Here is a 25218-nt window from a genome sequence, read left to right as displayed (position 1 = left end):
CCTTGTAGCAATATGGAAAGGGCATTGTGGCTGTGACCTCGACTCCTAGGGGTTTGCGAGCCCACAAATGAGCACCAATGAACCAACTATTTATTAGGGGTCTGATCCAAAGCCCACTGAAGAAAATGGAAGGACACTCTTTGATTCCAGTGGTCTTTGGGTGAGACCATTAGTGTACATTTATAAAAACAATGGGACCAACCCAAAAATTGCTTTTGGAAGAAAGTAACAAATCCCATCAGCTTCTCAAGGCTAGGCTTACAAATGGACATTTTAAAAAAACAGACATGGAACAGGCTTGCTTGTAGTTGTTGGTCCCAGGATATTAGAGAGACAAGGTGGGCGAGGTGACATCTTTTACTGGGCCAATTTCTGTTGGTGAGACACAAGCTTTCAAGCTTACTCAGAGCTCTTTTTCAGGTCACGGGACAGAGTTAACCACAGGCGCCAACTGCACCTATCAGCTGCTCGGAGGCCCCACCAATCAGCTGTTTGGCAGCGTGCAGGAGGAGCTGGGGGAGAGGGCGGAGCAGGAGCAGGAGCAGGAAGAGGTGGCGTGAGGAAGGGGTGCACTTGGGAAGGGGGCAGAGCGGGGTGAAAAGAGGTGAGACGGGGCCTCGGGGCATAGCGGCGGTGGAGCACTCACCCGGAAGAAGAAATTCAGTGCCTCTGGAGTTGACAGTAGTCTTGTGACTAAATGTCCAGACACTCCTTTACAATTGTGCCTTGCAGGTACTACCTCATATTTGTTAGCGATATCAAGAGCGAGTGACTCAGATCCACAAACCACATGGCTAAATATATAAAATCTTTTTCCTTCTGTCATTTTTTTTGAATTAGAAAAATGTGCATAAAAAGAAGATTGTAATGAGGTGCATGTAGAACAATCAAAATTATGATGTATTTGCATCTCTTTTACGCCATGAACCAAACAACTACAAAATTATGCATAGGGTTCTCTCAGTCTGAAATTGGTAAATATTAATAATCTTTGAATCTGCAATGAAATGCCTCCTGCCCCTCAACCCTGAAAAGAGGGAGACTTTCTGACTCAAAAAGTTGTAGGATGTTACTGAGATCACATTTACACTACATTAAGCTCTGTGTGTGTGTGTGTGTGTGTAAAATGTGCCCCTTCTCACAGAGATATTTTTAAAATTTTTATTGAATATTTATGAATGTGTGTATATATAAGCAACCCCCTTTGTGACGCTGCTTTAGCAAGCGGGCAAACTTCACTTTCATTTGCACATTCTTATTTTACAATCAGAATTAAAACATTTGCTTTTATTCAAGGTGAGTTCTAAAGAGTGATTTTAAAGTTTCCGGGGTTTTTAAGAGAAAATGAAAGGAAAATGTTCTTCTGGATGCGTTGTGCCTTTGGGCTCCATTTGAGGGGAGGGGAAAAAAAAGACAGAGAAAGCTTCTTCGAAGGTCAGAGAGTGAAAGAACTTCCTCAGGGCACAGAATAAATTAAATTCCAAGGAAGAAATAAAATGTGATTTCCAGAGTGTGAGGCACAAACTCAAAATGACAATGATTGACAGCCAAACTATATCCGTGCAATATCGAAGACTGCACGTTCTCATTTACTTCAGTGTAGCCAGCAAGCGCCCATTAAACATCCGTCTGATGCCCAAATTAACCTTCTTGGCAAACTGAAAGAGGCACAAACTATCATAATCAACCTTTCATTATCACAGCAGCCTCTAGTTAAAGGGTCAGAATAATTGTGCCATCAGAGCCCTGATTGTTTTCAATCAACAGACGGCTGGAGTGACAGCTCAGTGATGGAGTAGTTTGATGAAACCGCACCAGGCCTAATCAGAGCAGATGAAAGGAAGGCATGATTGGTGCAAATGAACAGTCGTGCCTCTCTTTTTCATTTACAATCTGAAATTACTCTTAAATGTACAGGGTTTTTTTCCTCTCTCTCTTATGAGTGCCTCTGAAAGAATGTTTGACTTATTATGAGTTCTGACAGTGCAGAGTTATAAAACACAGGTAGGGTTTTCAGCTGAGGCTTTAAGTGGGTATTCAGCATAATTTTAACAAATTCACTCTTGAAAAGCACAAAATGACTAAAGACTTCCAATGACCTAACCTTTCAGTGCTGTTTGATTAGCAGGACAGTGTATCACAGCGAACATTCTTCATGATGAAAGAAGATAAAAAATGATGGGCAAAGATCTCCTGTAAATGTTTTCTCTTAACCAATACATTTATTGCATTATTGCTCTCCTTTCCACAAAAAACTTTAAAGACTGTCACATTAATAATCTTTTTCCTCTCAGAGTGAACAACAGAATCAAACAGAGTCTGTTTTTTGAGATTAAAGTGGAAATCAGTTATTGTGCTCGGTGTATCAGTACGCAAGCTTCTGGCAGGCTGCAGTTGATTCAAGCGTAAGTTCTATAGGGATGGAAAGGGAACCTATTTGTCTAAGTGTCATTACCACACTCATCAGTCTGGGATCCGAGTGCCTTACAAATTTTAAAAGTTAATTTTGGCCCGCTTTGATTAAAATTGGAAAGATTGTAAAGCTCCAACTCTGCAGCCTCAGTTCTCTCCCAGCTCTGCACTCCAGCCACAAGGCTTTCCATAATTCCAATGGCTATTGAAAGGAAAGCATTACAAATCAAAGGGAATCTCTTTGTACAGCTGAATAGAGCAGGTATTTCAAGTGCAGAGTGGTAGATCCTTTCTTCCCCGTTGTGTTGTTTGTGGCCAGCATCAAATGTTCTCTCACCAATCAGGCACCACTTCCATATATCAACATGCAGCTCAGTGCAGCAAAACAAAAGGAAGCTTAAAGCAAAGATTAATGTTTGTCTGAAGTGGGGGTGGAGGGAGGAGGCTGATGCTAATGCAAAAGGGTTTAAATAATTTTGTAATGTTTCCTGTCCATTATGCACGTGCTGGCTAATGAAAGATTTAATTCTTTGAATGGACTGGGTTATAAGCAGAAATAACACATATTAACCAAGTTAATGAGGAAACCACCATAAGCACCCTCACAATAAAGGACCCTAACTGAGCTGGTGGCAAAGAGGATTCCATTTTATTTTGTTAGTATTTCCTTTTTCTGTAGTGAAGTCTATGGCTGACACAATGTATTTTTCTTTGGAAAACCTGGGTCTGTGGGCAGTACAACTGTGCATCAAATGGATATTAAACCTCATGCTTCAAGACTTAAAATAATCCCTGCCTGTTAGGGATCAGGATGAGGCCTTTGTGGGGGCAGATCATCACACATCTGTGGAGTTTTTCCTCTGAACCATCTGGTACTGGCTACTGTGGAAACAGGTACTGGAATAGATGGACCATGGCAATTCCTACGTTCCTAAAATGTGCGTGCTTTTTTTTTTTTTTAAATGAAAGAAGCTCACTACCGTCAGGTTGTGTAATGGCTCCAAAAATAAACACAGACACTGAAGTGCTATGGATCCAAGATGAAAGGGAATAGATTAGGCATTCCAGGACCAGGGTTAAAGTAAAGGGTATGGGGGTGAGAAGTTGGTCCTTCTCTTTTGCTAAAAGCAATTAGGAGATCCCCATCCTTTCTGCTCCCCCTCCTTCTTGGCTAGCTCATAGGCCTCCTCCTATGTCAGTCTTTAACCATTGCACATTCCCACTTAGCCAAGCCTAAGCTACTTTGCACAATTAACATTTAGGTTGAGTGGACTCTTGGGAATATTGTCATGGAAGTCTGTGACTAAGCTTGCTACTGTTAAGCAGAAAGGGGTAGTAACCTGTCACCTTACATTGGGCGGGGACAGGAGTCAGCGACTGCTCTTGGGCACCCCAGCCCCCCACCCAGGACAGGTGTACGGTCGGGGGCTCCCCACAGTGGCCCGGGCTCCCTGGAAGACTCTTATCACAGCCCAGCTCAGGCTTCTGGCCTGGCCAGGGGGTGGGACCTCAGGAGGAAGAGGAAGAACAAGGGGCAGGACCACAGACAGGGCATGGCTCCTGCATGTGAACCACTTTTGCCTTTTGGAAAGGTGGCCACCCTATATCGGGAACAGGTCAATGGTCCAGGGAGTAGGAATGAGGTTGAATCAGAACACCGGGAGGTCAGGATAAGATGATGGAACCAGAAGCCTTGGAGTGCTCCCAACCAGAACATAGGGGAAGGGGCTTGTGTCCAAGCTGGGCTTCCTGGACCCCCGTTCTAGCTGCTGTCTGTGAGCTACTGGGTGGAGGATTGGAGTGTAATGACTCCCAGGACCCCCCACAGACCCACATTCAAGAATCGTGGAGCCTGACAAGCTCAGAGAAGGGAAGGCCAGCCTTATTCTCCCCAAAATGTGAATTAGCTAGGCCCTTTGCACATACATGATCAAAAAGAGGGGTAGATGAGTCTGAGTCTCAAGAGTGGTGGAGAGCAGGAGGTAGGGACCTCATTCACATGATGTCTTCCTGCTCCTGGAAGGCCTGCAATTTGCTACTGTGAAGTTTCTTGGGAGACTTCCTTAAGAAGCCCTTACTCCGCTAAAGACAGACTTTCATGTCTCAGATATCATGAACATGGCTGGTGTATTCCTGGTCTGGGTTCTATTGGCCTTAATGATGACAACCACAGAATGCAGCTACCTAAAAGCAGGCTTTATTCCATGGATTAGCTAGTTTCTGATGGTTGAAATTTTGTTTTTTTACTTTTAGCACCGAATAACATTCAGTCATCCAGCAATCTGACTGGCTGGTTTTGCAGTCTGGTAGCATAAATGATAAATTACAAAGTAATTTAGTTAGAGGTACATAATGCTGCTATATTAATAGCAATTGAATTAATCAGAACTAATAGTGTTAAAGTGAATCACAATGTATTAAAATGATTTCTTACTTATCCTCGCGTGTTAATAAGATATATTTGCCTAAAATGTTTAAGCTTTAGGGCACCATTCATCACTCTTTTAATTGCTTGATTTCTTTGTGGGGCTAGTCAGGTGCATTGTCCTGTACAGCCCTCACCCCCAAGAATGAAGAGAATACATATCCCAGAGCTGAGGTCTGGCAGAGCATATGCTCCAGGCTGCAATTCAAATATGGGTACATGAGAAACAACCAGGGGCTACCTGGGTAGTTCTATCACTGGTGGATCGCCACGCCTCACAAACTTTAATGCACTTATCCTTACACCACCACTGAACAAGGGAAGTATTAATAGCTCAATGCTGAGAATGAGGAACTGAGTCCCTGAAGTGCCCAAAATCACACAAGATGTCTGAGCAGAGCCAGCAATTGAACCTGGATCTCTGGTGGCCCAGGCCAGTGCCTTAACTGTAAGACCATCTGTCCTTCCCTAAATGACTCAACTGTGCAGGCCCTTTCTCAGGCCCATTGTTTTCCACAATACTTGTTAAGACAGAAATAGATTTTGTAAGTGATGGGGACCTTTTGTGAAATCTCTAGGCATTGCCTTAAACATCTTGAAGCTCTGCAGAATATTTCAGAACTTTATAAAACTGAACATATTTTTTCTAATGAGGACATTCATTTCATTAGGAATAATGGGTAAAAAGTTACCTAGTGTTTCTGAAAATTTTACCTGATAAAAAACAGAAACAGTAAAATAAATGTTATTTTTCTTGGAAATTAACCTCGACCCAAGTTTAGATAGATATACTGATCAAGTGAATCCTGTGTTAAAACTAAACTCTGTTTTCTAAATACAGTCATACCTTAATGTTACGAGTCTCAGGTGACATTTACGTAAGGATTGTGTAAAAGCAGAGGTATATATACTAGCCTACAATCCTGCTAGGAGATGTAAAGGCATTTTAAATGTAAGAATTCCATAAAATTAGAGTTCATAAAGTTGTGGTTTACTTACAGAACATAGGGACAAGAAAAAGAACTTTACAAAAATTGCAAAAAGGCGGCACTTTTTCAGTTGAAGGAATGTAAAAAAAAGTGCTTAATTTCCTTGGCATTTTCAGGAGAGAAAAAAATCTGCTTCATCATTAATCTTATCGTTTTGAAAACTTGAAGATCTGTTTTGTCCAGAGTTACAAGGGGGAGATAGTATTTAAAAGTCAGCTTTATTACAGAACACAGGTTGCAACCATAACTTTGCAGACACTATTTCTCTCTACATAAAAACTTTGTTTTTCATGAATTATTTTGATAGACAAAGACAAGGTTGGGGGAGGCAGAACGGAGAGTAAATCCTCACTCATCTAGATTACCATTACTTCCATGGGACTAGGCCCAAAGCATTACTGGTATTATTTTAAAATTACATAGCACCTTTCTTCTAAGGTTCTCAGAGCAATTGCTGGGAATTAATAAATGACAGCATCCCTCTGAAGTACTTGTTTACAGATAGGAAAACTGATATAAAGGGAGATTAAGTGATTTGACATAAGAAATCAGTGGCACATCTGAGTATATAATCAAGATCTCTTGACTTACACTCTTGTACCATAACCTTCCCAGCAGAAACCCAGACGTTTGGTCAAATGTCAAGCCACAAAATAAAACCTGCTAAAACTTTGATACCTGGCTGTTTTGTCTCTGCATAAGATGGGCCAACTCAGATCACTACATTTGACCTGATATTACCATATGAGGTTCATTTGTGCCTTTAGGACACCATATTACCAGGAAGGGTCAGGATTCCTCCTTGAGTAGATTGGAGCACCGGGGCAAAAATAGCTTATATTTTGATGGGAGGAAAAAATTGCTACAGTTTCAGAGGGTACTGCATAATTCGCACTGGGCAGCTGGCTCGCTCCACCGTTTGGTGCATGATGTTGATGCACTGACCTGTCCCTTTTGGGAATCTGTGCTGAGGCTCTAGGAATGGGCTCCTCACACCCTCTTCCTCCCCCGACACTTTGTGCTGTGGTGGAGCAGCAGGGCTCCCTAGTGATGAAATTCCAGTGCTACAACCAGCTGCCTTGCTTGAAGTCAATTTATATTAGTGAGTGCCCCCTGGAACAAATAGCTTTGACACACAACTGTTAGCAACCATTCTATAGTCCCGTGCTTCTGGAATGAGCACATCTGGAAATTTAAAGAAATAAATAAAATAAATTAGTTGGGACTGATGGGAGTGGAAAGCCTATACTTGCTGTTGCAATCAATATACCCTTTTCTTTATACAAGATTGTCACAGAGAAATAAGAGTGCAAAATTACAGCAGGTGACAATCTACCAGAGCATTAAAAAAAATGGAGACCAAAGGCCAGGCAACTTGCTGTGTCATTTGGAACAGGTCCATCCACAGAAAAGAGAAGGTTAAAAATTATAAGCAACTACCCACTATAAACAATTATTTGGAGAACAGATTCTAAAAGCTAGTAATGAACAAACAGCTCTGGGCTCACAAATAGATTTGTCTAGCCCCGACTCTCCATTGTTGTTTGATCTCAATCTAGAGGACTGAAATTAGAAACTACATTGGATCAATTTTAGGTGGGGTGGGGGGGAATGATAATAGCTTTTTCTGTAAAGTTTAGATTAGACTAGGTTTCAGATTTGCATTGGACTTTTAAATAATGTTTTAGGCTAATTTGTCACAAAATGCACTGTAACTTTCGATAGCCACATTTTAAGTATTACAGCTTTGTGTTATGTTATAGATTTATTAAGCAGGAAAAACAGAATTCTACAGAAATGCCATTAAATTTTATAGAACCTTATCTAAATACCTATAGAATGTAATCATTATATTTTTCTATAGGTTTTTGAACCATCCTTCAGAAATCTATTGTTGCTATATAAAATTTCATAGAAAATGATAGGCTGGTCCCACAAATCTATAGGACTTTTCCATAAGGGTTTATATGATATTACCATTTCAGGCCCTACGCAAAACCATACAATTCAAATGCATATTTGTCACTAAGTTATATATATTCTATGTTGTTATATTGCTACAAAATCATTAGGGCTATTTTTCCAAAAGTGTGTGCCAATGTTGTGTCCACAAAACAGAAGAATGAACATGCAGCACCTCAGAATTACATGTGTAAATGTGGCTTCTGTTATCCAAACGCATGTCTTTTATAAGTAGAAGATGTATGCATACTTTTTGCAAACACGACCTATGAATACTCTTTTTAATACCTTGAAATATCTAGGCAGCTTTTCCAAGTCACATCACAAATACATTAACTGTAGGAGGAATGGGGTTTCCTCCCCCGGCCCCCCCAATTTATTTTTTAAAAAAAACCCAACTCTTAAGCTCTTTGGTAAAAACTCCATAACTCTGCCCTTTTGGATTTCCTACCCTGATGCATCCCGAGTTTGTCTATTTCCTCCTCTCCACTTCAATACCTTCACTATCAGACATCTGCTTGCAGAAGTCCACTCAGAGCACATTATGAGCTACCAAGGCTGGCACTACATGTCTAAGCACTGCAGAGGCCTTCTCCTAACAAGGATGGGCCCAGTGATGTTAACTGTAGGAACATTTATGCACTTTCCTGTCAGCAGCCAATTTGTTTTTTCTTTTCCTTGAACTCTGCCAAGAACACATCTCAGAGGACAGCGCAACAGCAATAAAAAAAAAAAAATCTTTTAGGGCTTACTGCTCAACTCTGATTCTTTTTGATTTAGCTACAGAAAAGAACAAGTGAGAACACTGGATGCTCTTCACTTGTCTTCTTCAAGCACAGAGCACTTCACATTTTAATCAACTGACCGTCTGCCAAAATGGTGCCACTTTTGTTTACTCTGGCTGAATCTTCAATCCCCACATGATGGTCTTCAGGTTAATTCATAACATGTGTGAGCCCTGGTCTACACTAGGACTTGAGGTCAAGTTTAGAAGCATTAAATCGATATAACCTCGCACCCGTCCATATGACAAAGGCTTTTTTTTCCTACTTAAAGGACTCTTAAAATTGATTTCCTTACTCCACCCCCAACAAGGGGATTAGCGCTGAAATCGGCCTTGCCGGGTCGAATTTGGAGTACTGTGGATGCAATTAGACAGTATTGGCATCCGGGAGCTATCCCAGAGTGCTCCATTGTGACCGCTCTGGACAGCACTCTCAACTCATATGCACTGACCAGGTACACAGGAAAAGGCCCGCGAACTTTTGAATTTTATTTCCTGTTTGGCCAGCATGGCAAGCTGCAGGTGAATGCAGCGCTCATTAGCAGAGGTGACCATGATGGAGTCCCAGAATAGCAAAAGAGCTCCAGCATAGACCGAACAGGAGGTACGGGATCTGATCGCTGTATGGGGAGAGGAATCCGTGCTATCAGAACTCCGTTCCAGTTTTCAAAATGCCAAAACATTTGTCAAAATCTCCCAGGGCATGAAGGATAGAGGCCATAACAAGGACCCAAAGCAGTGCCGCATGAAACTTAAGAAGCTGAGGCAAGCCTACCAGAAAACCAGAGAGGCAAACAGCCACTCTGGGTCAGAGCCCCAAACATGCCGCTTCTATGATTAGCTGCATGCCATTTTAGGGGGTTCAGCCACCACTACCCCCACCCTGTGCTTTTACTGAGTCCATGGAGAGAGAGGCAACACGGAAGCAGGTTTGGGGGATGAGAAAGATGATGATGATGAGGTTATAGATAGCTCACAGCAAGCAAGCGGAGAAACTGGTTTTCCTAACAGCCAGGAACTGTTTCTCACCCTGGAGCCAGTACCCCCCGAACCCACCCAAGGCTGCCTCACGGACCCGCCAGGCAGAGAAGGGTCCTGTGGTGAGTGTACCTTTTTAAATTGTATACATGGTTTAAAAGAAAGCATGTTTAATGATTGATTTGTCCTGGCATTCGCGGCTCTCCTGGATGTACTCCCAAAGCCTTTGCAAAAGGTTTCTGGGGAGGGCAGCCTTATTCCGTCCACCATGGTAGGACACTTTACCACTCCAGGCCAGTAGCACGCAGTTGGGAATCATTGCAGAACAAAGCACTGCAGTGTATGTTTGCTGGCATTCAAACAACATCCGTTCTTTATCTCTCTGTGTTATCCTCAGGAGAGTAATATCATTCATGGTCACCCAGTTCAAATAGGGTGCTTTTCTTAAGGGGACATTCAGAGGTGCCTCTTCCTGCTGGGTTGTTTGCCTGTGGCTGAATAGAAATGTTTCCCGCTGTTAGCCACGGGGAGGGGTTAGCCACATGGTGGGGGGAGGCAGAATGCGACCTTGTAACAAAAGCATATGTGCTATGTATGTAACAGCAAGGTTTACCGAGAAAGAGTGTACCCATTGTTCTATAAAATGCATCTTTTTAAATACCACTGTCCCCTTTTTTCCCTCCACCAGCTGCATGTGTTTCAAGGATCACAGGATCTTCTCCTTCCCAGAGGCTAGCGAAGATTAGAACGCAAATAAAACACAGTCACGATGAAATGTTCTCTGAGCTCATGCTGTCCTCCCACACTGACAGAGCACAGACGAATGCATGGAGGCAGACAATGTCAGAGTACAGGAAAGCACAAAATGACCGGGAGGAGAGGTGGTGGGCTGAAGGGAGTAAGTGGCGGGCTGAAGAGAGGGCTGAAGCTGAAAGGTGGTGGAAGTGTGATGAGAAGAGGCAGGATTCAATGCTGAGGCTGCTGGAGGATCAAACTAATATGCTCCAGAGCATGGTTGAGCTGCAGAACAGGCAGCAGGAGCACAGACCGCCGCTACAGCCCCTGTGTAACCAACCGCCCTCCTCCCCAAGTTCCACAGCCTTCTCACCCAGATGCCCAAGAAAACGGTGGGGGGGCCTCCGGCCACCCAGCCACTCCACCACAGAGGATTGCCCAAGCAACAGAAGGCTGTCATTCAATAAGTTTTAAAAGTGTTAAACTTTAAAAGTGCTTTTAAACTTTTAAACTATTTGGCCTTGTCCTTCCCTCCTCCACCACCCCTCCTGGGCTACCTTAGCAGTTATCCCCCTATTTGTGTAATGAATTAATAAAGAATGCATGAATGTGAAGCAACAATGACTTTATTGCCTCTGCAAGTGGTGATCAAAGGGAGGAGGGGAGGGTGGTAAGCTTACAGGGAAGTAGAGTGAACCAAGGGTGGGGGGGTTTATCAAGGAGAAACAAACAGAACTTTCACACTGTACCCTGGCCAGTCATGAAACTGGTTTTCAAAGCTTCTCTGATGTGCACCGCACCCTCCTGTGCTCTTCTAACAGCCCTGGTGTCTGGCTGCATGTAACCAGTGGCCAGGCGATTTGCCTCAACCTCCCACCCCACCATAAACGTCTCCCCCTTACTCTCACAGATATTGTGGCGCGCACAGCAAGCAGTAATAACAGTGGGAATATTGGTTTTGGTGAGGTCTAACCCAGTCAGTAAACTGCGCCAGCACGCTTTTAAACGTCCAAATGCACGTTCTACCACCATTCTCCACTTGCTCAACCTGTAGTTGAACAGCTCCTAACTACTGTCCGGGGTGCCTGTGTATGACTTCATGAGCCATGGCATTAAGGGGTAGGCTGGGTCCCCAAGGATAACTGTAGGCTTTTCAACATCCCCAACGGTTATTTTCTGGTCTGGAAAGAAAGTCCCTTCCTGAAGCTTTTGAAACAGAGCAGAGTTCCTGAAGATGCGAGCGTCATGTACCTTTCCCAGCCATCCCACGTTGATGTTGGTGAAACGTCCCTTGTGATCCACCAGTGCTTGCAGCACTATTGAAAAGTACCCCTTGCGGTTTATATACTCCCCGGCTTGGTGCTCTGGTGCCAAGATAGGGATATGGGTTCCATCTATGGCCCCACCACAGTTAGGGAATCTCATTGCAGAAAAGCCATCCACTGTGACCTGCACATTTCCCGGGGTCACTACCCTTGATATCAGCAGATCTTTGATTGCGTTGGCTACTTTCGTCACAGCAGCCCCCACAGTAGATTTGCCCACTCCAAATTGATTCCCGACTGACTGGTAGCTGTCTGGCATTGCAAGCTTCCACAGGGCTATCGCCACTCGCTTCTCAACTGTGAGGGCTGCTCTCATCTTGGTATTCTTGCGCCTCAGGGCAGGGGAAAGCAAATCACAAAGTTCCATGAAAATGCCCTTACGCATGCGAAAGTTTCGCAGCCAATGGGAATCGTCCCAGACCTGCAACACTATGCGGTCCCACCAGTCTGTGCTTGTTTCCCGGGCCCAGAATTGGCGTTCCATCGCATGAACCTGCCCCATTAGCACCACGATGCCCACGTTGCCAGGGCCCGTGCTTTGAGAGAAGTCTGTGTCCATGTCCGCATGACTCTCGTCACAGCGCTGATGTTGCCTATATACCCGGTTTCACTTTGGCAGGTTCTGGTGCTGCATATACTGCTGGATAATGCGCATGGTGTTTAATACGCTCCTAATTGCCAAAGTGATCTGAGCGGGCTCCATGCTTGTCATGGTATGGTGTCTGCATGGAAAAAAGGCGCGGAACGATTGTCTGCCGTTGCTCTGATGGAGGGAGGGGCGACTGATGACATGGCTTACAGGGTTGGCTTACAGGGAATTAAAATCAACAAAGGGGGTGACTTTACATTAAGGAGAAACAAAAACAACTGTCACACAGAATGGCCCCTTCAAGGATTGAACTCAAAAATCTGGGTTTAGCAGGCCAATGCTCGACCCACTGAGCTATCCCTCCCCCCAGTATTTCAGGCAGGACTGAATCTCCATTAAACTTTTCAAGGTGCCCTTGACAGATCTCACCGAAACGATTGTTGGCCATTGATTTTACGGAGGGAGGGAGGGAGGGAGCGATGAGGGAGGAAATGAATACAAAACAAATCTGGTCTATTTCTTGTTTTGATCCACTCCATCTATCTTTTACATCTTTGGCTGGCAGCAGACGGTGCAGTAGGACTGCTAGCCATCCTCATCTCCTGGCTGCTCGCCAGAAGATGGTACAATAGGACTGCCGGCAGGACTAAAGAGAATGACCTGGTCGAGTCACTCCTAATTTAGTTCCTGCGCCCATGTCTGCCAAAGTGCTCCTGACCGACCTTACCGAGGCAGCCAGGAGCACCTCGAACATGATGAGGATTGTTATCAGGACTATTGCACCATCAGCTGCCACAAGGCAATGGGTTGCTGCTGCTGTGTAGCAACGCAGTACCGTGTCTGCCAGCACCCAGGAGACATACGGTGACAGTGAGCTGAGCGGGCTCCATGCTTGCCGTGCTATGGCGTCTGCTCAGGTAACTCAGGAAAAAAGGCGCGAAACGATTGTCTGCCCTTGCTTTCATGGAGGGAGGGAGGGAAGGGGGGCCTGACGATATGTACCCAGAACCACCTGCGACAATGTTTTTTGCCCCATCAGGCATTGGGATCTCCACCCAGAATTCCAATGGGCAGCGGAGACTGTGGGAACTCTGGGATACCTACCCACAGTGCAACACTCTGGAAGTCGACGCTAGCCTTGGTACTGTGGAAGCACTCCGCCGAGTTAATGCTCTTAATGCACTTAGAGCATTTTGTGTGGGGACACACACAATCGACTATATAAAAACGATTTCTAAAAAACCGACTGCTATAAATTTGATCGAATTTCGTAGTGTAAACATAGGTTTATTATAATTCTGTGTCTAGAGGGACTGATGTTAAGCACTGTGGGGACAACTGTTTTGAGTGGCCACCTTGCTTAGATATCTGTTATGATTACTACTTTTACTTTTCATACCTGTACTTAGATGTCCTCTGCTGGGTATGTTATCACTGCATACAGTAAATAGATTAAAGTCAAACCTAGAAATATACTGTTACTCATCTTGACACTGTGTCTGTAGCTTTAATAGCAGCACAACACTAGTGACCAAGAACATTTCCTTTTACTTAAATATACATTGATACATACAATTATACTTCAGTTAATCTTGTGTGTTAGACTCCATGAAGATAGACCAATGCAAATGCGACATACAGAAACCATCTTGTTGAGTGTGTGCCTTGGTGTCATCTTTCCGCACTTTGTTTTTAAACTAAATCCCATGTTCCCTACTTACCTGCAGAGATGACCTAAATTCAGGAGCCGCAGGCAAAGCAGCCCTCCTGCCTACCAGTGTGATGCTCTATGCAATTCTACAGTTAATCCAGGATAAATTAGGTGGGGCAATATTATTGCAGGACACTGAGGCAAAAGTAATGCACTCCAGTCATTTCCTTATTGCTTACAGCTGCAGCAAAAAAATCATGGAGTGGAATCGACATGTATCAAAATGAAAATTAGAAGCATAGAACACAGAGATGCCTTTCATAAATCACTGCTCTTTAATGTAAAATAAAACCTGTGTTACCATTATATAGGTTTACAGTTGCAATAAGAAATTTTCATATTTAAAAAAAAAACCCAGTCAAACTTGGAATAAGTTCAGAAGAAAGTAACACAAGATCTTATTGTCAACTAATGACAAGATTAAGAGAACATTAAGCCTACCACTAAGGCAAATAAGGGGAGATAACTTCACACGTATGTAAAGGGATGTTATAAAGACGACAGGGATCAATTTTCCTTGTTGGTCAGTGATTCTAAGACAATAGGAAATGGTGCAAAAATTGTATTAGGAAAAATGTATATTAGTAGGAAAAGTTATGTAACTATAAAGTCAATGGTACAAGTGCTGGAGGAACCAGCTTGGGGCCATGCTCCTCTTGACCTGCTGCTTACAAACAGGGAAGAACTGGTAGGGGAAGTAGAAGTGGGTGGCAACCTCAGCAGCAGTGACCATGAGATGGTTGAGTGCAGGATCCTGACAAAAGGATGAAAGGAGAGTAGAGAAATACAGACCCTGGACTTCAGAAAAGCAGACTTTGACTCCCTTAGGGAACTGATAGGCAGGATCCCCTGGGAGGCTAATATGCGGGGGAAAGGAGTCCAGGAGAGCTGGCTGTATTTTAAAGAAGCCTTATTGGAGGCACAGGAACAAACCATCCCGATGTGCAGAAAGAATAGCAAATATGGTAGGCAACCAGCTTGGCGTAACAGTGAAATCTTTGGTGAGCTTATTAACAGCGTGATTAATTGTGTAATTAATCGCAATTAATAACGCAATACAAAAATTAATTTTTAAGCGCAATACAAAAATTAATTTTTTAATCATAGAATCATAGAATATCAGGGTTGGAAGGGGCCTCAGGAGGTCATCTAGTCCAAGCCCCTGCTCAAAGCAGGACCGATCCCCGACTAAATCATCCCAGCCAGGGCTTTGTCAAGCCTGACCTTAAAAACTTCTAGGGACGGAGATTCCACCACCTCCCTAGGTAACGCATTCCAGTGTTTCACCACCCTCATAGTGAAAAAGTTTTTCCTAATATCCAACCTAAACCTCCCCCACTGCAACTTGAGACCATTACTCCTTGTTCTGTCATCTGCTACCACTGAGAACATGTAGTCTAGAGCCATCCTCTTTGGTACCCCCTTTCAGGTAGTTGAAAGCAGCTATCAAATCCCCCCTCATTCTTCTCTTCTGAAGACTAAACATCCTTGACAGCCCTAATTTATATATGTGTACATTTGAAATAAAAAGTCATTTGAAATGAAAAATTGACACTTTTTATACCAAAAAGTCAAAATGGTTTTGCAAAAAATTTTATTTTTGTCAAGACAGGATTTTCTAACAGAATGCTGTTTTGACTGTGTTTTTATTACCAGCTCTAATATCTATATCTACTGATAGATGGATGGATAGGAAGGTGCTGGACCTTCTTGTGTATTTTTCTTAACCTTAACTTCACAAAAAAGGTATCTAAAATGGCTAATGTTGATTTCTTTACAACCCTTTGTATAAGTAAAAGAGGGAAAAACAAATCTGTGTTGATCTCTGGAATACTCATTTTCAGTCCAATGCGATTCAGAGTTAGCCTTTTGATTAAGATCAAATATAGTATCGGTGTAGTATCATTCGATAAATTGGAGGACTACTATTACTACTACTGCGGGGTTCGGTGACCTAAGAGATATTTCCATCTCTAACTATTATGATGATCCTATGAACAGTGAACTTCTAACCCCTTCAAAATCAAAGTTCTAAATTAAGATGATAGCTGATTTTTATGTATAGCAATATTAAGTGTAACATCAGTTTATTGCTTAAATAGCCTTTAAATTTAGCATATTACCACTCTAAGTTACCAACAAGAAGCCCTCTGGTACTAGATTTCTCTGGGAACATGCATTACTGTATAAGGTTGGTTACCTTTTAAATTACCAAGGGAAAGAAATAAGCTGCTTCCTTAAAGTAGAGCCAATGAGCCCTTTTAGAAATAGCCAATTATGAGAAAATTGACTTTCCACCTAATGATAATCTAGACATTTATATCCTCATCTGGAAAGCATTTACAATAACTTGTGAATAAATATCACTGTTGATCATCTCAGTCAAACATATGACAAGGGAAGGACAAGATCAAAGAATTATTCACTTTTGTTTTAACTTTCTCGGGATTTTTCCTTGTCTTTTCTGTATCTCTATTTAATTCTCTCTTCCCACCCGGATGAATTATTACACACACTTTAATGGTGCACACAAGCCATGAATCATATACACCTGTAATGATCTATCAAAAGTTGTATTTAAATATCCCACACAGTAGTTGAATGTAACAATCTATATGGGAAAAAATCAATAAAATATAGATTCTAAAACACTAGCGCCAATGTCCCCTTCTTACGCTTATGTTTTCAGGAGCTGGTAGCCATCTCGACTCTAGTCATTTGTTTAGAAGAAACTGTATTTCTTCCCGCTCCTCCACCATTGTTATTGTTTTATCATGGTTAAGGTCAGGTTAGAAAAGTTCAGGGTTATTCACACTGTAAAAAATAGATTTTTTTGGATTCCTTGTAGTTGCCTCTCCAAAGGAAAGCCCCATTTAGGCTGGGAAAATGAGGTTCATAAGATTTTTCTGTTAATAACGGTGCACTCTTTACTAAGAAGTGCACTTCTACTTACTTTATCCACTATATCCTTCATAAAATCTTGACTTTCTTTCCAAGACGATCTAGGAGAATCATCACCATAGTACTGTAGAACCTTACTGAACATTAGTCATATTTTTATGTGGGTTAGAAGCTAATATTACTATTAAACTTTACAAAATATGTCTTGCTTAAGGATGTAGTTCACAACATTCAATCAACTGGGGAATCCACAATCAACAACCTAACAAAAATCTAGCATGGAGCACACGTGAGCGACAGTAGATTTTAGTTTTCATCTACAGCAAATCTATGTGTTATCTCAAAGCCAGACTTCCTATATTTTTCTTTTAACTGCCTTAATCTTTATGTACATTGGGCCTGATGGACCCAGTGGATGCTGGGAGTTTAAACCTTGCTGCACCAGTGAACGTAGTAGTGCCCTGGGGACACTGTGATCCCCTCCAGGGACCCTCCCCTGGGAGGGTACCTTTAATTTGTGGTTTGAATTTCATGTGAGGACCACTGGTGAAGTTGCCTTGGGGACACGTTGAAACAATGTTGTTATAATGTGTGTGCATCTGTGATGTGAGGACCACTGGTGAAGTTGCCTTGGGGACACGTTGAAACAATGTTGTTATAATGTGTGTGCATCTGTGTGTTCTTGGGATGCCACACTAGTTACAGGTAGGACACATTAATCAAGTAGTAGTATCCCTCATCAGCTTTTCTATTATCTGCCCCACTTTGTGCCAATTTCCTCTTGCTTCCCCAACACCTCCTGCTCTGCTGTTCTTCTGCAAGACATGGGATAGGGATTTGTCAAAGTCAATGAGCACTTTATTACAGGGAGAGTGCTCAGTAATGAACAATTCAGCAATTTAATGAGATTCTGTAGATCTGTCTCCAGCCTGTCCATCAAGTTTCACTTCTATAAAGCACCCTGACACTAATCCTCTGGCATACCCAATCTTCACCCTGGGCTGAATATTAGATTCTTCCATGGTATATTGCATTACCACTATAACCTTAGCAAAAATGATGAACTTAACTACACTTGAGGCAATATAGCTGGTCTGATTTGATTTTCCTCTATTGGGTTGACTATGAGGGAATTATTTATTTACTATGATAAAGCAAAAAACAGTTTCTTATTGCCTGCTGAATGCCTAAATTGGTAAATATTTATGTGTGTCTTTTAATTCATTCTGGAGAACCAGAAATAAAATATATATATTTTTGCCTGCAGCAGAAAACTAGTTTAAAACATTCTACATAACAGCATTAGTAACCTTTAGAGAGGCAATTATGATAATACTTAAATGGACAGTGTAGAGTTTGTTGTCACTCAAAAAGAAGCACATTATCACTGCTGTACATAGCAGTATCTGCAGTGTGACCTGCAACACTGGCATACACTATCATATTTGCTACATGGAGTGTCCACTCTACTGTCATGCAGGCCATTAAGAAAATCTTTCCCAGATTCGTCCCAAAGGGCAAGGGCAGTGTCACAGTACCAGAGACTTAAGAACTCCCACTTACCAGACTGGAAATGGCAAACGTGGGGAGAACGCCTGCCATACCACACTGACCAGTGCCAGCATGCTATTTAATGCAGCTTGGCTTTCTGCAGCATCTCTCCTCTCTAAGATGTCTCAAAGCACTTTGAGAAGCACTTTCATCTTGCAGTGAAGTGATAATGAAAGCAAATGGGCCAGTCAGCAATACCCCCACAACCTCACTCATCAAAACTGCTTTACCAAGCAAGGGAATGAGGGCTAGCACTCCAGAGTATCCCCTCCTCCTTTATAAAAGAGTACAGCACCAGGGGATCTCTCAAAGATGAGTAGGCGGGAGTCCAAGTTTATATTTCAATTTTAATGGAAATAGCATCTTTGGAAAAGACTGCATATTCTACCCTCAAAATCTGAGAAATAAATCTGTGCGGTAGCCACTAGAATGAAGGATTAAACTTTATCTCCACTCTGCCTTGGTAGTTTGAAGAAGTTTGTTTTTATATAGCACGGCTCATCTGCAGATCTCAAAACACCTTACAAAGTAAGGTAAGAATCATACCCCTCATTTCACAGATAGGGAAACCAAGGCACAGAGCGATGAAGTGACTTACACAACATCACCCAGCAGATAAGGAGCTTATTAAGAGAGCCATGAATAACACTCAGGTCTTCTGACTGCTTCTCCCTTCCATTAGCCTGAAGGTATCTCCCTTTTTATAAGATAAAAAGTATTTTCCAAAACAGATATATTTAACAATTTTTTCCTACCTTGCCCTGCCTTTCTCCCATATTGCGTGATAGCAAACAAGAAACAAACAGCAGTGTTACTGTAATTAATATTACAGATGTTTACTTCCATTATATTCTGAAGCTCCCATTTTCACAGATTTACAGTAGGATTGTTTCCCAGATTATTTTTTATATATATTTTTGTAGCAAAACATATTAAAAGGCATGTGGCTATGTGTTTCTTTAGCATTAAAAGCTATTAAATCATATTCCATATTATGCCACAACGTTGTAATTTTTTCCTGTTAACATACTAGGCCACACAAGTCAAACAACAAAAAGTCTTCTTCCAGATTAACTAATTGTATTAGAACAGAGCAGATCCTGTATTACTGTATTACGTCAAAATCTAGTTTGCCCCCTTTTGTTTCCCTGAGCCTTTAATCGTTTTAGTGTCACCAGCACGTGCTCAAGGCTCCTGAACAAAAGTTTTCCCTGGTTTTATACAGTGTCACACATTACACCAACCGATTTCCTTACCTGCCAGATTTGCTCTTCGCTAAGAGAAGTGAGTCGGTCGCTCTTCAGGACCTCTCGAAGGAGACAGTATGGGAGAGCCAGGACTTCCTCCGGGTGACTCTTCAACAGCTCAGAGAGGTGTTTAACTAAGAAGTCAACCACTGCCTTCTCCAGCAAAGTGAGGTTAAAGAGGTCAGCGAGCTTATACAGGTCCAAGTAATTAAAGCTATTTAATTCCTGGGTGAGCAAAGCAAAACAAAAAATGTGTCTCAGAAAAAAAGGCAAAAGAGAAATAGGGGAAAATGTGACTTCAGATTGAGGATCATGGTCTGGCACACGTGTGAAAAAAAAGCGTGAGCAAATGCTGCAATTGCATGTGCAAATCGGGCAATTGTGAATGATAGAGGGCATTCAGAAATCATGTGTGTTGAAACTGCCTGATTTATGCATGCATCTGCAGCAACTGTAAGACATGAAGTTGTATGTGGACCAATAAATAAACCAAAGTGTTTCATACTGTATTACAAGAGCTGGCAGAATTCAACACGTAGATTTTTAAAAAAAATCTTTCCATTAATTAAAAAGCTTTGTTACAGAACAATTATTTGCTCATTATTTATTGTTAATTATTTCATCTGCCTTGAAAAGAGAACTGCAAGCACTTTCATAAATAGGATTTCTAGTTTCACCAAGGACTTCTGTTTTCTATGCTGAAATTATGTTTCAATTTACAGATATATCATCAGTGAATTAAAACAGATTTGCCTTCACCTCCTGCACCAACAGTATCCTGATTTGCCACTTCTTCATCTAGAAGCAGAAAAATGAACACTGACAAAAGCTGAGCTAAACCAAAGCAAAAGTACTTTCTACCCAGATATCAACAGATCCTACATTTAAAGGCCCACATTTTCAGCCTGGCATATCGCTGCAATTACTACAATCTGGGCAATTTACATAATTTTAGATCTCATGCTTTTCAAGATCAAGATCATGTCTTCATCTATGTTAGGAGAGCACCTAGTAACTGGGCACTACCACTAACTAAGTAAAAAAATCTAGAAAATAAACAAAAAAGTAACTAGTCACTAAGTCTATAAAGGTCTAATAGAACCCAGTCACTATCCAACTTTATTTAATGTTAAACAGGGCCTGGGATTCGGTGTAGAGAGACCTCAGCCTGCTTAGAACATGGCAAACGCACCATTAAAAATCCTTGGAACCTTTCATTAACGATACAGAAAAGAAGGAAAAACAGTTAAAGAAAGCATCTGAAATGTAAAATATTAAACAAGTCTTTCATTTTAACATTTTGTGTTCCCTTTAGCTGTAGAGTTTTTAGAAAGAAAACCCCCTTGTTCCACAGTATTTTAGAGAGCATTAAAGATGGTAATAACTGTCCTTTTGGGCAAAAGGAAAGAAGCTGGCTGAGATGGGCTAAAGCGGTTGTTTTTCCTGTTGTCTTTAAGATCCAAAACTGACCTTTTGAGGAAAAGAAAATAAGTTAGTTGAGATGAGCTGGAGCTGCTGTTGTTAAAGTCCAATCCCATTTCATCAAAGATGCAGTTTGGAATTCAGCTGGAGCTGACAGAACAATCCAGATGACATCACCAACCCTCTCTGGCCTGAGCTGGTAAGGACACCCCTCAAAGAAGGTCTGGGTCCCTGGAGATAGTGGGGGTGGCAGCCATGACAGTGAAGCTTGGTCCAGTAGCCTCCGGCTATTCTTTCTTTACCCCCAAAATCTCAGTCTTTAAAAAGCCACAAAGAGTATGGTGGGTGAAGTAACCCATCCCCTCATTATTTTGTCCAAAAATTAGGCTTACTATCCAACACGCCAATTTTGGTTCATTAACTTCCAGCTCTACATCATCATACTAATTTCAACAGTTTTTGGATTATATCAACATGGACTTTTGCGTTTAGAGTAATCCAGTTTCTCTGTCTGGTTTTCTTGCATTATTCCCATCAATATTTGTTATTATAGGTTATCATGACATGTTAAAACATACACATTTTTGACAGTAAAGCTCTCAATTAGGGTAAATTTGTAGGCACAATTAGCATAACACTCCCTCACTTTCCTTCCCATCCTATTCTTACCCAGCTGAGAAATACAGGAATCAAAATTATACACAGTACCTCTAAATAATAATGGTCCAAATGGTCCTGCCCAGTGCACGATGTGAAGGAGAATAAGACAAACTCCTGGAATAAACACCTAAGGACAAGGGAGAGTGAGCAGAGACTTCACCGAATCCTTCCCAACTCTGAGAAAGGCCACCTACAAAAACAGTGTGTTGCTGGCTCTTTGTGGGTTTTGGAGAACGACAGAGTCAGGGAGCAGTTGCTCTACAAGACTCACTTGCCTCTAAAACCTGTGGATATGCAGACAGAAATCCACATGGGAGTTAATGCTGTCTGTTGTAGCATTAACTCCCCTCCCGAAGCTTCTATTCCATACACAGAGGGGACTAATCATGTAAGAGAGACAATGATAGTACATCTCCTAAATGAGCTATGGTGCCATGGGAAAGAGGAGGCTAGAAAGCAACACAAAGGATCATGCAGACCAGGTAGAGGACCTAGAATCCTGGGATTTGCCCACAGCTCCTTGGGTTAAACAGTGATTCCTGCATTCTCAGTGTGGCCATACACCTCAGCTTCCTAAGGACAGCATAGCAGAAACTCCAGAAATTATATAATATAGAGCAGGATCAACAAGAACAAATATATATTATTTGAGACATCAGAGTGACAAAGGACCCTAAATAAAATTCATATACTTTCATCTGCTTTTCTCTGTTTTTTCTCTTTGTTCCTGTTTTTTTCTCCCCCTCTCCTACTCCCTGGTCTTCTCCCACAATTTACTGCTCTGTTCCCAGCTACCAGCCCCCTCATTGTCCCACTCCTTATGCGAAGATTACAAGAACTCTTGTCAGTTTCACTTTGCTGCTTAGTTAGCACAGGAAGCAGAGCAGAAAAGAGGAAAAGACTAAATTACCTGAATTACACTTGGCTGCTCTGCTGGATGGACTGGCAGAGCCAAATGAAACTGACAAGAGATCTTGTAAATGTCAATTTGCTGCTCTGCTGGCACATGGAGCAGAGCAGGAGGAAGATGGGAATGGGAGAAGAGAATCTCCAGAAGGTTCTGGGTGCTACCCATGGGATAAGGTCTGCTTTATCAGTGAATTCAATGGTTTTCTATTGATTGATGGTAGAACTGCTACTCCAGGATGACCAAATTCCTTGTGGGACTCCCATTGAAATATGGAACCCCTGCATGTCCTCCAGCTTGGGGCTGTGTATTGAAGGCAAATTCTATTTAAGGTGCTACATTCTATACAGAATCTCTTCCTTATTTTTTAAAGAATCAGGAGCTGAGGTTTATGCATATTCACAATAAGCACTCAGGGCTTGATCTAGTCTCAAGGGTCACATGTTTTCTGGTAGATCGAAGGATGCCCCCTCCTCTCCATAACGAGACAGGTAAGGTGAGGACAAATCCTTTCCCACTACCGAAGGCTAGGACAGGAATTCTGCACGTTGAAACTCCTGGCATTTCTTGTTTCCTACATGAAAAGATTTTGCTCACAATCATGGGGAAACAGGGCAAGGGTTGACAGTTTTTTGCACTCCTGCTCCCCAAATCAATTCATATACTCATTAAAAATAGGCAATGGGATTACAGAAAATCTTTGGATTTTACAGCAAAAAAAAAATTCCATTATCAATTAAATATTTGGATTTTTAATGTAATTTCATAGAAAAATTTAATCTTGATATAAATTTCACTTGACAGATTTATGGGATGTTATTTTATTACTAATTAATAAAGAACTTGACAAAAACATTTTAGAAACTACAGTGGGTCATCACTGAAAATATACATATTTGCTAGCAAGTTATCACAGTGTGGTATCTCAGGTCTGGCAGCTATTCCCTATTCTAAGCATTATAGGTTGTCATTTCTCAGATACCAACTGCTGGCAATTGCTGACCTACAGTGAGTACTAGGAGTTCTGTTTCCATTTATTTTTTAAAAATGACCTGTACGTATATAAAAATCTTGTAAATATTTAGTCATTCTTGGTTCTCTTTAAAATGTAGAGATGAATAGAATGAAAACTTGCATTAAATCCTGCAATGGGGTTTTCCCTGGCTGATGGAATGTCAATCATCCAAAAAGAAATGTAAGAGACATGAACTTAAATAAACTGAGTTCTTCATTTTTGGAGGTCAGCAATAAGGAGAATAAGATCCAGGCCTTGTGACCTGAAGATTAACTTTCCACCAAAGAAAGATGAGCCTTATCGAATACCCAACAGAGTCAATGGAAAGTCTCTTAATGATTTCGGTGGGTTTTGAAACAGACCCCAGGTGCAGAAGGTGCAGCCTTCTGGACCTTATATATCATGAGTAATGCTGGTCGGGATATTATTTATTTGCTGAAAAGGGCAACTTGATGGCATTTCTCTGTCTGAAACATAATTTTTGAATGCCGATCAATTCCAAAATTTCAGGGAATGTTGTCGGAATGTTGTAGTAAGGCTGAACCTTACAGATTTTGCTGAAAATAGGAAAAGGAAAATGGGGTACACACGGAGTCCCTTGTATCTGGGATAGCAGAATCATAACCTTAAACAGCTCTGTAACTATCTACTGATCAAAGAACCGGTTTGATGGCAGACATTAACACCTACTGGCATAACAATACTCCCATCTCAGCCCATAGTTCCAATACAGTTTAAAATGATGACACCCTGTATGACTTATCTCCCAGACAGAAAGAAAAGAAATAAGAATGGTGGGAGCACAGGAGCAATAGGGGTTCACATAGAGCTGCTGGCAAGGTATGGGGGAGGGTTGAAGGGAGTCCCTGAAATAGAGGGGGAGGGTGGCACAGTGGAAATTTGTTTTGGGGGGAGGGGGATTGAGAATGGAGGAATACAATTGAATTTTTGTGGTGAAATTTCCATTTTGTCCAAAAGGCATTTTCCTTGGGAGAAGGGGGAAAACGTTTCAATGGAAAATTTTGAACCAGCTATAGCAAAGAGTCATCATCCCTAGACTGAGCATAAACTGAGGGGTTCAACAACTTGTAGATACTGATCAGAATATTTTTAAAATTTTTTTACTGCTGGGGTTCAGCAGAATGCTGACTCTTCCTCAGAATAGGTCAGCTTGACACAGAAGCTGAAATTAATCACCTTCCGGGGGGGTTGATGGTTTAGAAGGCTATCAATATATTTAAAAAGATTGGGCCTCTAAACAGAAATACTCACGTTTGACTCTAGAAGGTCAGATTTGGCCTTTAGCTTTGAACTTCACAACCATGGAAGCTGGTTTATCAGCTTTCTCAAAAGAAAATCATCCAATTGTCATACCAATCATTTGCTCAAATCAAAATTATACTGATATTGCATATTGCTATCCTGCTAAGGACAAAAGTGTCATGCTGAGATTGTGAGATGTATATTACTGATCAGATAATCCATCTCCCAATCCGTGATAAGGCTTTAATAACCATATGACTATGTCAGAGTACAGAAGCCTCTTGCCAAAGTTTCATTTTTTTTTGGTATCAGAATATATCTATCTATCTATATATGTGTGTG

General features: G+C 41.6%; 1 protein-coding gene across 5 annotated transcripts in view; it reads right to left on the bottom strand.

Annotated features, from left to right (window-relative positions):
* The window catches only part of KLHL32 (kelch like family member 32), a 246627-nt gene that overhangs the window by 46218 nt on the left and 175191 nt on the right, over window positions 1–25218 (bottom strand). For all 5 annotated transcript variants that reach the window (XR_014710741.1, XR_014710742.1, XM_084622592.1 and 2 more), the window contains one exon: window positions 19619–19834. Coding sequence is in view for 3 of the 5 variants with exons in the window: in XM_084622592.1 (XP_084478718.1) it covers window positions 19619–19834 (216 nt within the window). In the remaining 2 variants the exon portion in view is untranslated. The remainder of the gene's footprint in view (window positions 1–19618; window positions 19835–25218) is intronic.

This window comes from Lepidochelys olivacea (genome assembly GCF_965140295.1).
Source record: "Lepidochelys olivacea isolate rLepOli2 genome assembly, chromosome: 3".
NCBI classification, from domain to species: domain Eukaryota; kingdom Metazoa; phylum Chordata; order Testudines; family Cheloniidae; genus Lepidochelys; species Lepidochelys olivacea.
Note: the sequence above shows the minus strand (reverse complement) of the source record. Positions and strands in the feature narration are given on the sequence as shown.